A 13,588-nucleotide genomic window follows, 5' to 3' on the forward strand; every position below is an offset into this window, starting at 1 on the left:
ATGTCAGGGGTAAGTTTTTTCACACAGAGGGTGGTGGGTGCGTGGAATGCTCTGCCAGTGACAGTGTTGGAGGTGGATACAATAGTGTCTTTTAAGAGACTCTTAGATAGGTACATGGGACTTAGCAGACTGACAGTGTAGAACTTTGGGTAGTAATGCCAAGTGAAAGTGGTTAGACATTGTAGGTTGAAGGGGGTTATCTTATGAGACATGCCCTTTTCTCTCTATTACCATCAGGTAGGAGGTACAGAAGCCTGAAGGCACACACTCAGCAATTCAGGAACAGCTTCTTCCCCCCTGCCATCCAATTCCTAAATAGACTTTGAAGCTTTGGACACTCCCTCACTTTTTTAATATACGGTATTTCTGTTTTTGCACAATTTTTAATCATCTATTCAATATTCAAAATTGATTTACTTGTTTATTTATTATGTTTTATTTTACTTATTATTTTTTCCTCTCTCTATTAGATTATGTATTGCATTGAACTGCTGCTGCTAAGTTAACAAATTTCACATCACATGCCGATGATAATAAACCTGATTCTGAAGAGGGACTACATTCTCTGGAATTTAAAGATGACTCTTAATAAAGTATTTCTAAATGGGATTTTCAGGGTTGATGTCATGAGGATATTTTTAGGGCTGAATCAGGTATCCCATTTAAGATGGAGATAATCAGGAATTTCTTCTCTTCAAGCACTGTAAACCTTTGGAATTATCTACCTCTAAGGGTGGTAATTAAGTATAGTTACAGTTGAGAGACAGACTTTTGGACTACAGGGGAATTAAGATTTTTGAGATCGAGTAGGAAAGCAGATTTATGCTATTACTGAAAGACAAAGGTGGTTCGAAGGTCTACATGTCCTTATCCTCCTTTTCTTGAAGGTTCTGGGAAACTGGTACAGAAGAGGATTAATGCCTGTGCAGGTCAACCATAACCATACTGAATGGCAGGAAAGGCGGTAAGGGCCTGGTCCCATTGTGTTCTTGTAAAATACAAAGAATTTTCTTTCACTTGAAGGCTAGCTGGAATCTGGAACTGTTAGCTAAGTAGGTGGCAAGTGGAAGATACTTAAGAAGTATCTAAATGATCACTTGTAAAGCTAAGGCATAGAAAGCTATGGGTAACATACTGGTAAATTTGATTGGAATATATGGATAGCTGAAGGTTGGCATAGACATAGTGGGACAGAGGGACTGCTTTTGTGCTGTGTGACACTATAGTACCTAGTTTCATACCAGCAGAAATATGGTACCTAGTTTCAGAGCAGCAGCCTCCTAAGACGGCAAGAAACTTCAGAGAGTTGTGGACGCAGCTCAGCACATCATGAAACCAGACTCCTTTCTATGGACTCTGCATACCCGTCTAACTGCCTCAGCAATACAGCCAACATAATCAAAAAATTCACCCACCATGCTCTCTCATTGAGCTGAAGATATGAAAATCTGAAAGCATAAACCACCAGGCTCAAGAACAGTATCTATCCCACTGTTATAAGACATTGAATGGTTGCTTGGTATGATAAGATGGACTCTTGACTTCACAATCTACCTCATGGTGGCCACGCACCTTATTGTCTGCCAGGATGTACTTTCTCTGTAACACTTTATACTGCATTCTGTTATTGTTTTCCCAAGTACTACCTCAAGGTACTAATGTGATGAAATTATCTGTATGGATGGCATGCAAAACAAAGTTTTTCACTGTACCTCGGTACATGTGATAATAATAAACCAATTTACCAAATTTAAAAGTGGATTTCTTTCTTTAATGAAGTATTTTTACCTAAATACTTCGGGTGCTCCAAACACTTGGAATTCTTTCTTTAACCAGAATCATTAGGATATTAAGCTACCAAAATGCTAAGTACCTCCCTCAATTCTAGTTACACTCTTTGAAGACATAGAAGGAACTTCACTGTATATATAACCCATCACATCCCTGACTTGGAAGGGTGTATCAGGACAGTACAGGGAGATCCTAATTCTGCAGCTAATCTGTGCAAGGAAGTTGTAACAAAACAGTATACAAGCAGCTTTACTCCTGGGAGACTGGATCTGTTGCATCAGGAGTGACTAGAGCAGTCTACTCTAGAGTCTTAGCTAGTAAAAGCAACCGTTGATATTGATGAACATTCAAAATATTTAGAAAGCTTGACTGCACAGATGAAGGGTTACAGTTGCAAACACGTATACCAGTTGGATGAAAGTGAACAGAAACTTCTTCACTTAGTGGAAAGTGATCTTTGGAACTGTCTAGCCTGGATGGCAATGAAGGATTAATCTTTAACAGAATTCAAAACACAGATCAACAGATTGCCTCTATTCTGCCTTTCAAAATGGCAGCCAATTTCATGTGAAGCCAAGGATGGATTTGTGTGGGCCAGTTTATCTGGTGATAGCCAAATTTTATTTCACTAAGCACACTGGTAATTGTCAACTAGGTGAGATTATACTGTTAATAATTAAATAATCCAGAAATCTCAGGAGTTTTTGAGACATAATAAGAAGATACTGTCTTCTGGTAGCATTGGCTATTAAAAGCATTTTTGTTAATAAATTAAAACATCACCAAAATGGTTCCTAATTCTGAGTAGGAAACTACCATGTCACAAACTGAAAGAATTATATTAGAAAAACTGAAACTGAAAAACTGAAAAAAGGAAAGACCATTTACAACCCCACCCCATTAAAATGAACTCTTTTTCAAATAAGAAATAACTACCTAAACAGTGCACATGTACTCCTTCACATAATCAAGGGTTTTTAATTTAATTGAAGCTTAGAATATTCAAGTAGGACATGACCGCAGGGACAGAAAATCAGGTAGAATCTGGAATTGTCAGGCTTTTGCCTTTAGAGTAAAATTTTAAAAAATCTTGCTGGAGCTTCCTGGTGGCAGGACAAAGACAGGTGGAATAATTTTGTCCTTCTTATGGTACTATGGAATAAGGTAAACGAGTAGATGTCATTGCTTTCAGAAATCCCAGCTGTTTCTCCTTCCATTACCCTGAGTCACTTAGCCACCAGCAATCCTGGCAATTGGTCATGGAGAGTTTGAATTAGAGCCCAGGAATGTATTGAGCCTATAGACATTTACAGGTAATCTCAATTAAATTATCCCTCCTGTAAAGGAAGTGACTTCCATTCCTGTAATTTTAGTTGGCCATGCTGGCTTCTTCACTTCTACTAACTTTCCAACACTCCTCTTCTCTCCTTCCCTACAAAGAACAGGAAATACCAGATGCTCAAGTAGTATTATCAATGTCCTACCTGGGGTTTATTACAATTTACCTCAGGCTGTGCTGATCCCATTAATCTTTTGGGGTCAGGTTCATACTTTCATTCTGCCATGATAGTTGAGGAATCATATTTCCCTGATCTGCGTACACTCTTTCATACCCTGATATAAGTGAAACATCAAATAGAGATAAACTCTCATTCTTCATCATACTTCTGGCAAGGGAACTTTAGAATCCATAGAAAACCTTTTCCATGTGGTATTAATTTAGTTGTGTTTAAGAGCATTAACTGACACAGAACTAAATAGTTGGTTTTGTCTTCATTAATGTGAGGGAGAAGGAATCCTTTTCATTTGATTACAATCCTCTTGGGCAGTTCTTTTTCAAATATTTTAAGTAAAAACTCACCAGGAGAAATACTTTACTGTCAGGCTTGACTTTATGTTTTTCCATATACTTATTGAGGCTGCTGTTCGCATAGCTGAATGCAAGAGAAGATCAATATTAGACTTTCTCACCAATTTAATTCTAATATGACAAAGCAATATAATGTGTACACAATTTGCAAAAAAAATATTGATTTCAGTGTGTGGGAAACCTGATGGACACTCACACATCTCTCAGCTGCTTAAGATCACATTAGCCTGCCTTCCCTCAGTCAGTAAATGACCTGGGGGACCAAAGGAGAGGAAGAGAGAACAAAATAATACACAAATATCTCTTATTTTCTATCAAATTCCAGTTTATAAGTTCTGGTGAAAGCAAATTACAATGATTCCAATCATAAAGAAATTAGCAAAATACCCAGAAAACAGATGATCTTAAAGCTGATTCACCTGTACAGCTGAGTAGGCAAACTAAAAGAGAAAATTTTCAAAAAATCTTGTTCTCAGAAGGACAGAGATACAGTCAACTCTGTTTTCATGCACCCTGTTTAGTTCACAGAGCACAAATTAGTTTTACTCTTGGTCCTAGAGTCAAATTCTCAGAAGTACATCCCTGAAGTATATAAATGCAGGTCACGTGGTGCTATGGCAGGAATCTTCCTCAAATCCCTGTCATTTCCTCTGCTATACACTATAATGTTGGAAAACTCGCCAAGAATCTCTGCCCTCCCCAGCCATGGCTCAGTACAGTGAGGTTGCCCGGAGTCTCGTGGGCCCAGCTGAGAAATGGTTGCTTCATGTGTTGTTCTGATCCTATAGTCTCTCTCATCACTTCCTGCTGAAAGCTATTGGCGCACTGTCTGTACAGCTCTCCCCAGCCCAGAGATCTCTATTCAGTAATAAGCCCAATTTTGATTGCTGGCTATTGAACTTGTTACCGTAGAAAAATCCCTGGGATGGACAGAGCAGAGAGGGGGAGCCTCCAGCTTCTACAATATCCAACAGTGTGTGTGGTGAGAGAAGCAGTCTGTCAACATGTGGAGTGTGTACTTCCATTCCACAGCAATGTCTCTCACTCAGCTTATCAGCCAAAGTGCAGCACACCTCAGTGTTGTACAGCCACACCCCTTGCCCAAGCCCAGCTAGCAAAAGTCCTTCCACCAAACCATGGCATGATTCATTAATAGGGAATTCCAGTGGAGGTAGAGCTTCAAGTCAGCTCCTGACACAAGAGCATTGTCTAATGCAGAGGTTCCCAACCTGGAGTCCGTAAATAATTCTCTTGGTTCATGGAAGTGGTCAATGGCATTAAAAAGATTGGGAAATCCTGGTCTGATGCATCTCCAAAAGTACGATGTAATAATGATCCTTTCCAACTCTAATTCCCTCCGCATTTTCATTCCTGGGAATACTCCATGTGCTAAGAGTGTAGTGCGCATCGGTGACTCTCTAGTTGTTGGTAATAAGACAATGACTGGGGCGTTCCAAAATAGAAAATAATTATGCCAGACTGTAGAAACTTTCCAAAACAACTCAGTACACCTGACAGTCCCAAACCTCACTCCAAGCACCCGTCCTCCCCTCACCCACAACCCATGCTGGAAACAATAAGTACTCAAATAATTCTGTGGACATCCTACTTGAGACTTGAACAATTGTTTCACATCGTTCTCAGCTTAAATTTCTACCCTAAAAGATATGAACCAGTAAAATCTGAGGCATTTCTTTCTGGCAACATACTACAGACATCTTGTCACTTTCACAAGCTGTGTTTGGGCAGTTGGTGTACAATCAGTATATCGCTGTAGTGTAAAAATGAAATAGCAACCTGTGTGCAAAGCAGAAGATTGTCGGGCAAAGCCAATGAATGGGCAATCTCACATTAATTATACTCATAAATTCCAAAACAGACATTTCCTGCATAGTGAAACAGATTGCCAGTGGGAAGGTTGAATTTAAAATATTAAAAGTGTTTAATTTCTACAGTTCAGCAGAATAGTAACATGTTTCAATGGAATGGATCTTGGATAATTTCCTGGAATTTCCCAAGAAAAAAAGAAATCATCAATGCAACTGCTTATATTTTTAAAGATGACAAATTTTGTAAGGTACGTTTAGGAAAATGAAGGATGAAATTTCTGATGATTCTCTCCCCTGCCGCCCTAAAGCACCCCCAAATTCGAGAATACCTGCTTCCAAAAGAAGCAGGCAATACAGCACTCTGTGAGCGGTGTGAATGTTCCTTCAAGCATGTAACCCATTGTATAAAATTCAAATCTCAATCAGAAACCGGTAAAGAATCAGAACTTACGTTGTTCTCCTAAAGTCTTTCTGCAGAGTTGGGTATTCCGGCATTTTGCGGATATCTTCCCAATCTTTATCTGGCAAAATAAAGACATGTCTTTACAAATGTTACTAGACTGTTTGCATATATCTATAACCAAGAAAACCATAGGTACAGAGTACCAAGTCATTCTTCCATTAAAAGATTTTATTAAAGGGGACCGGTGCACCTGAGCAAGGTGCTAGCTATGACATTAACATAAATCTGATTCACTTGCCCTAGTGCCAGTGTTCTAAGGCTCCAACTTTGCCACCACAAAAACATCATTTAGCAAAGTAGACACTACTGGTTTTTACAGAGGATAGTGTCCCAAATCTTGAATTAAAATAATTATGGTTTCAAACTATTTAATCACAAATACTTTTAATTCAGAAAAGGTGGAGAGCACTAAGGCCACATTTTCATTCTTATACTTTGTAACTGCTGTTTACTTTCATTTGCTGATTAAAAAGTCTGACAATGGGGATACTGTGGGCTGAAATAGGAGTAAAACTTTCTCCCACAAGACTTTTAAAAAAAAAAGTTATTTTCTAGATACCATTATTATAATCATATTGTTACAATGATCTGTAGGAATGTTTTAATTAAACTTTTATCTAGGTCTGATTGATAACAAAATTGTTTTATTATCTGTGAGCACTGCACATTGTTTCATGTTGAAAGTAGAACAATGAGAACTTCCACTGTAAAAGGACAAATTTTTGTTTTTGCTTAAGTGCAGATCCTTATTAAGTTTATTTCAGAATAAACAACAATGCTGCAATTAGTTTCATAACCTTTAAAAAAAAAGGCATCACACAGCTTTACTCTGATTATTTGAATTCTATCCTGTAGGATCATTAATGTCATAACTAAATCCAATTTACTTCTCACTGTAAACAAAGAGACTGTATGTGCACCTGAACTCAGAAAAGTGAATCTGACATCAAATGGTGTGTCAGACAAATCAATACGGACATTTATGACATGTTAATCAGTTGTCTACCACTCCACAGGATGGTACAGTATTTTTACAATACTGAGTATCTCTTTTATAATATCTATGCCAATCAGAATAATGACAGCTATCACTTTAGCAGTACATCAGTTTTATTTAAATGCAACAGACTGATATCCCACTTGAAATTACACCAAGCATCAGCTGAACAAACTCACCAGCAGGAAATCCCATAACACTGAAAATACGATCCAACTGATCATGATGAAAAGGGTTACTTGTTTTGATATCTTCCTGGCGACAATGAAAGATGGGTTCTGATGTTAAAAGTTCTGCAAAAATGCACCCAATTGCCCAAATATCTAAAGTAAAAGAGAAGAAATATAATAAGGCAAAGAGTAACAATGTTGAGTTGACTGTGAATCATATATGCTCATCATGGTGGTTCTGATGGCTATGAAATCAAACTAGTCTTCAGTCCATCATATAGGAAATAACAGATTTTCCAGCGTGTGGAGGAAAGTTATAGACTGCTAAGCTCTGGGTCTCAGAAATAGAAAAGGGGTAAGCTTTTGGCTATCAAATTAAAACAATGATGGAATGTGTGGAATTTTAAGCCATCAAGTTAGATGGTAGTGAAATTGACTGAGGACAAATATTAAAAAATAAGCAACAAACCACATCCTAACTCTCATTGAACAAATGTTTCCCTTCATCTACATGCAAAATGCTAAATTCCACATATACTAATAAATACCAGATTCCACCCATACCATCTTCATTAGCCTCCCTAATGCTTGTTGGTAACTTACTGCTTGTGTATAATCCTGGTTGTTGAAAATCCAAACTTACCTACAATTAAACAATAAAGTTGGAAGCCATGTTTTCTGGCTAAGTTACAAACTACTTTCCTAATGATTGATTCTTTCCGCTTTCTGGCCACCACCTCAATCTGAACCATGCGACCTGCAACCCTAGCATTCTACTTGACCCTCTGCAGTGCTTTCCATTCATACATTCTCTCCCACAACATATTTCACTGTGCCTTAGTCTAAGTCCTGCCAAAATTCCTGGGAACACAGAAATTGATAAGTTTAGGACTGTGGGAAACAAAGACCCAGTAATCTTAAAAGGAAATGGAAAACAGTCCCTGTGGGCAAAGTGAGCATGGAGTACAATCCCAGTACGTCAAATCAGTGCAGGGTACAGAGTCTCTAACAGTTTAAAAGGAGATGGGCAATGCAGTTCCAATGAATTTAGATGGTGGGAAAAAAGCTCCAAATGAGTAAAAGGTGCACATGAAATAAATCACTTGTGATCTTAAAAGCAATGTGGAAAAAGAATCCTGGTGAGTAAAAGAAGGACATTGGTGAATTTAAAAGTAGTGTGGTAAACAGGATACCAGTGAGTTTAAAAGAAGCATGGGAAAGAGTTCTGGTGATAAAAGATCTGTGGGAAATAGAGCCTTGGCACTTTAGATAAGCATTTTTTTAAACAAACATCCAGAGAATTAAAGAAATTGCTCCAGGATGAGTAAAACTGCACATATATTGCGGTACTGCCAGCATTGAGAAGTAATGTTTGCTATGAATTGGCTTAAGCTAATAAATACAGGCACAGCAAGGCTCCTCAAACCCTCTGAATGCACATTTTGTATCATGTTGTAGCACCAGAAAACATCAGGTCCACAGGGGCATGAAAACATGGTCACCTGCAGCTACATTTCAGGAGCTACCCAGCAGGCAGAGGAAATGAGTGACTGCCAGACAAACAGAGAAGGGCAGAGTTAGATTCAAAGGGCATCTTAAATACTAACTAGCTTTTGGTTCAGATTACTGATGAGAGAGAAAGTTTCTTTGGGGCGTAAAGCCAGACTCAGGATCCCAGCACTCAGGTTGACTCAACAGTTCAGGGAGCGAGATAAGAGAGATGAAGAGAATAACAATTGTAAGAAATTCAACAGATATGGTACAGGTTGTGAACAAAGGATGGTATGTTGCAGTCATATCACTAGCAGAAGAAATATATAGTGTTTAGGAGTATGTATTTCTCATACTCAGAAAGAGCATGACAAGATCTAAGACAGACTTATAAGTGTATGCATGCAAATCCAAGAAACATACTGAAAATGACTGGTGAGCTAAGTGGGACTACCATGTTGTGGCATTAACAGAAACTGCTTAAAAATCCAGGACAGGAATCTAAATAATCTTGTATACTTGCCATCACAACATCACAACCGGCATGCCCACAAGGTGTTCAAGAAAGATAGCAAAGAAGGAAGAGGCAGTGGTAGCATAATTTATCGAACATTGAAAGTCCTAGATAGAGTGGATGTGGAAAGGATGTCTCCGATAGTGGGGGAGTCTAATACCAGAGGGCACAGAATAGAGAGACATTCATTTAGAACAGAGATAAGGAGGAATTCCTTTAGCCGGAAGAATTCATCGCCACATAAGTCTGTGGCAGCCAGGTAATTGGGTATATTTAAAGCGGAGTTTGATAGGTTCTCAAAAATGTCAACAGCTACGGGGAGAAGACAGGAGAATGGGGTTGAGGGGGATAATAAAACAGCCATGAATAAATGGTGGCGCAGATTTAATTGCCAAATAATCTAATTCTGTACCTATGTCTTATGGTTTTAAGACCATAAGACATTAAGATATAGGAGCAGAAGTAGGCCATTCAGCCCATCAAGTCTACACTGCCATTCAATCATGGGCTGATTCATTTCTTCCAGTCATCCCCACTCCCCTGCTTTCACCCCATACTCTTTGATGCCTGGCTAATAAAGAACCTATCTATCTCTGCCTTAAATATGCCCAATGACTTGGCCTCCATGGCTACTCGTGGCAACAAATTCCACAGATTTACCACCCTCTGACTAAAGTAATTTCTCCGCATCTCAGTTCTAAAAGGACATCCTTCAATCCTGAAGTCATGCCCTCTTGTCCTAGAATCCCATATCATGGGAAATAACTTTGCCATATCTAATCTGTTCAGGCATTTTAACATTTGGAGTGTTTCTATGAGATCCCCTTCATTCTCCTGAACTTCAGGGAATACAGCCCAAGAGCTCCTCACAGTAATCCTTTCATTCCTGGAATCATTCTTCAGCATCTTCTCTGAACCCTCTTCAATGTCAGCATATCCTTTCTAAAATAAGGAGCCTAAAACTGCACACAATACTCCAAGTGTGGTCTCACAAGAGCTTTAGAGAGCCCCAACATCACATCCCTGCTCTTATATTCTATACCTCTAAAAATGAATACAGGCAGTCCCCGGGTTACGTACAAGTTCCATTCCTGAGTCTGTCTTTAAGTCGGATTTGTACGCAAGCCAGAACAAGTACATCCAGTATTATTTAGCGTCAGTTAGTACAACGTTTGTCTTAGTATATAGTACATATTTTACCTTTCTATGCATGTAAAACTCTTAAGAAACGTATGTATTCCAATAATTAAACCACTGCGTTGCTTAGTAATAATTGTAGCTTTCGTCGGGGCAGGGCCTTTCACATGCTCCATTATTCTCACTTTATCCGTTATCCTTTAAAATTACCAATGACTGATGGTGTTTCACCTCTTTCCAAACGCTTTATTATTTCCACTTTATTTTCAATCATGATCACTTCCCATCTACGGAACAGAAACACTGCGGGCGACGGGTCCTGAGCTCCACCAGCTCCCGAGGTCTGCTGGGTCCTAAGGACCACCGCACTGAGACAGACTAAATGGGACAAGTGGGGGCTGTGCTGGGTTTGGGTATTTGATCCTCCACAATATTCTGCGTGGGAATTTAAACTGGAGGTGGCAGTGTTTTTTTTACGATGTCGAGTTGCGAGCTCGACATCAACCCGGCACGGATGGTATGGGAGTCACTGGATCAACATCAACCCAGCACGGGAGCGGTCTGTTACGGGACTGAAGTCGGGAACCTCCGTTCTCACTGCGCCACCAGCCGACCAGAATGGGGGGGGGGGGGGGGGTGTCCGGATGAATCTTGCTAAGAAAAAGTTAAGCCAAATACAAAGTTAAACACTCAACACAGTGTTAACGGCAATGACTTAAAATAGCGGATGGCATCGTGATCTGACTTAAAATGGTGGACGGCATTCTCCTTCCTCGGTTCGTAAGTACGGGTTGTCCATAGGTCAGACATTTGTAACTCAGGGACTACCTGTACCAACATTGCATTTGCCTTCTTCACAACCGACTCAACCTGGAGATTAACCTTTAAGGTATCTTGCACAAGGACTCCCAAGTCCCTTTGCATCTCTGCATTTTGAATTCTCTCCCCTTCTAAATAATAGTCTGCCCATTTATTTCTTGCACCAAAGTGCAGGACCATAGACTTTCCAACATTGTATTTCATTCGCCGCTTCGTTGCCCATTCCCCTAAACTAGTGGTCGCCAACTCGTCGATTGTGATCGACTGGTGGATCTTTGAGACTTCCCCAGTGGATCCCGAAAAAAAAAAGAAAAATAAATACACAAATACTGTTGAGAGATTGTTTCCGGGTTGCGGGATTTTAGTTTTGTTCTTTCTGCCCAGTGCGCGTGTGTGTAGCTCCCCCGCCACGTGACTACACAGTGTACATCAGTGGTCCCCAACCACCAGGCTGCAAGGAAACGATGTGATTTGTTGAACTTGAACGCACGCGAGGTCATCAGTTGCCTAAACGCAGTGATAGCCTCGCGCCAGGGATCACTGGTTGGCCTTGGGTAACCGGCCACCTCGCGCGGCCGGTGGGAAGTGCTGTTGCTACCGGTCTGGAGCGTGGACAGATGGGCGCCACTTCTAAACCTGTTTAGCACACCGAATGTTCATGGGGAACCCGGTCCTCGAAATATTCGCAGAAGAGTTAATGCGGGCTCAGGGTTTTGGAAGTAGCAGAGCAGCTACCTCGCTGCGATCTACTGAAACAAACTTTTGTTGGCTGATAGATCCTACAAGGGGGGTGGGGACACGCCCTGTCGCACTCCTCGCTCGGTCGCTCGCTCTCTCCGGACTGAGACTGCCGCGGCCCCGGCACTGGGATCTCCGGCCCTTACCTTGTCCTCTCACCCCACCCACAACCAGCCGCACCTGGCCAAGGCGTCTGGCGGCAGGTGGGCGGGAGGCTGGAGCTGGGGCCCGAAGGTCGTCTAATGAGGCAATGAAGACCACAAAACTGCTTCGGTACCCTGAGTCCAAGCACCCCGCACTTAAACACAAACCTGCTGAGTTTTTTTCCAGCGTTAAAAACATGAGCAAGCGGGACAGCAGCTAAGAACTGACAGCCACGTAACTAAATTGCGGAATAGACTGGACATAAGGAACCTGCTTCGAGTATTGCTGTATTCCGGTCGTGTTTAAACCCCCCCCCCCCCCCCCACCCGTCGGCAAGAATATTGTCAATATTAAACCGATCCGCGGTGCAAAAGAAGGATGGTGATCCCTGGTGTTCATACATTATTTCTACTTCCGGGTTGTGGGGTTTTACTTCTGGTCTTTTCTGCCCCGCTGCGCATGCATGTAACTAATCGATTTGGAGTCGATCTTGCCTTTCACTAAAGCCGAGGTAGGGGATTTTGGGCTTCAAAAGGTTGGTGACCACTACCCTAAACTATCAAAGTCTCTTTGCAGGCTCTCTGTTTCCTCAACACTACCCGCTCCTCTACCTATCTTTGTATCATTGGCAAATTTAGTCACAAATCCATTAATACAGTACCATAGTCCAAATCATTGACATACATCGTAAAAAGCAGCAGTCCCAACACCGACCCCTGTGGAACTCCACTGGTAACCGGCAGCCAGCCAGAATAGGATCACTTTATTTCCACTCTCTGTTTTCTGCTGAGCAGCCAATGCTCTACCCACGCTAGTAACTTCCCTGTAATTCCATGGGCTTATTTTACTAAGCTGACCTTGTCAAAGGCCTTCTGAAAATCCAAGTACACCACATCTATTGCATCTCCTTTGTCTACCCTGCTTGTAATTTCCTCAAAGAATTGCAGTAGGTTAATCAGGCAGGATTTTCCTTTCAGGAAACCATGCTGGTTTTGGCCTATCTTGCCATGTGCCTCCAAGTACTCTGTAATCTCATCCCTAACAATTGATTCCAACAACTTCCCAACCACTGATATCAGGCTAACAGGTCTATAGCTTCCTTTCTGCTGCCTCCCACCTTTTAAAATAGCGGAGTAACATTTGCAATTTTCCAGTCATCCAGTACAATGTCAGAATCTATCAACTGTTGAAAGATCGTCATTAATGCCTCCGCAGTCTCTCTAGCTACTTCCTTTAGAACCCAAGGGTGCGTTCCATCAGGTCCAGGAGATTTACCCAACCTCAGACCATTAAACTTCCTAAGCACCTTCTCAGTTGTAATTTTCACCTCACAGACTTCACTTCCCTGACACTCTTGAATGTCTGTTATACTGTGGACATCTTCCACTGTGAAGACTGATGAAAAATACTCATTCAGTTCCTCTGCCATCTCTGCATCTCTCATTACAATACCTCCAGCGTAATTTTATGTTGGTTCTATATCTACCCTCAACTCTCTTTTACCCTTTATATACTTAAAAAAGCTTTTAGTATCTTCTTTGGTATTAGTCCCCAGCTTCCTCTCATAATTCATATTTTCCTTCCAAATGACCTTCTTAGTTTCCTTCTGCAAGTTTTTAAAAGCT

General features: G+C 40.8%; 1 protein-coding gene across 6 annotated transcripts in view; it reads right to left on the minus strand.

Moving 5' to 3' along the window:
* LOC140733085 (cyclin-dependent kinase 19) overlaps positions 1 to 13,588 on the minus strand; it is a 224,103-nt gene that overhangs the window by 99,257 nt on the left and 111,258 nt on the right. For all 6 annotated transcript variants that reach the window (XR_012100218.1, XM_073055915.1, XM_073055914.1 and 3 more), the window contains exons 7-9: positions 7,130 to 7,273; positions 5,942 to 6,011; positions 3,653 to 3,725 (exon numbers count right to left, since the gene is read on the minus strand). Coding sequence is in view for 5 of the 6 variants with exons in the window: in XM_073055915.1 (XP_072912016.1) it covers positions 3,653 to 3,725; positions 5,942 to 6,011; positions 7,130 to 7,273 (287 nt within the window). In the remaining variant the exon portion in view is untranslated. The remainder of the gene's footprint in view (positions 1 to 3,652; positions 3,726 to 5,941; positions 6,012 to 7,129; positions 7,274 to 13,588) is intronic.

Source organism: Hemitrygon akajei, chromosome 9 (assembly GCF_048418815.1).
Source record: "Hemitrygon akajei chromosome 9, sHemAka1.3, whole genome shotgun sequence".
In the NCBI taxonomy this organism is placed as follows: Eukaryota; Metazoa; Chordata; class Chondrichthyes; order Myliobatiformes; family Dasyatidae; genus Hemitrygon; species Hemitrygon akajei.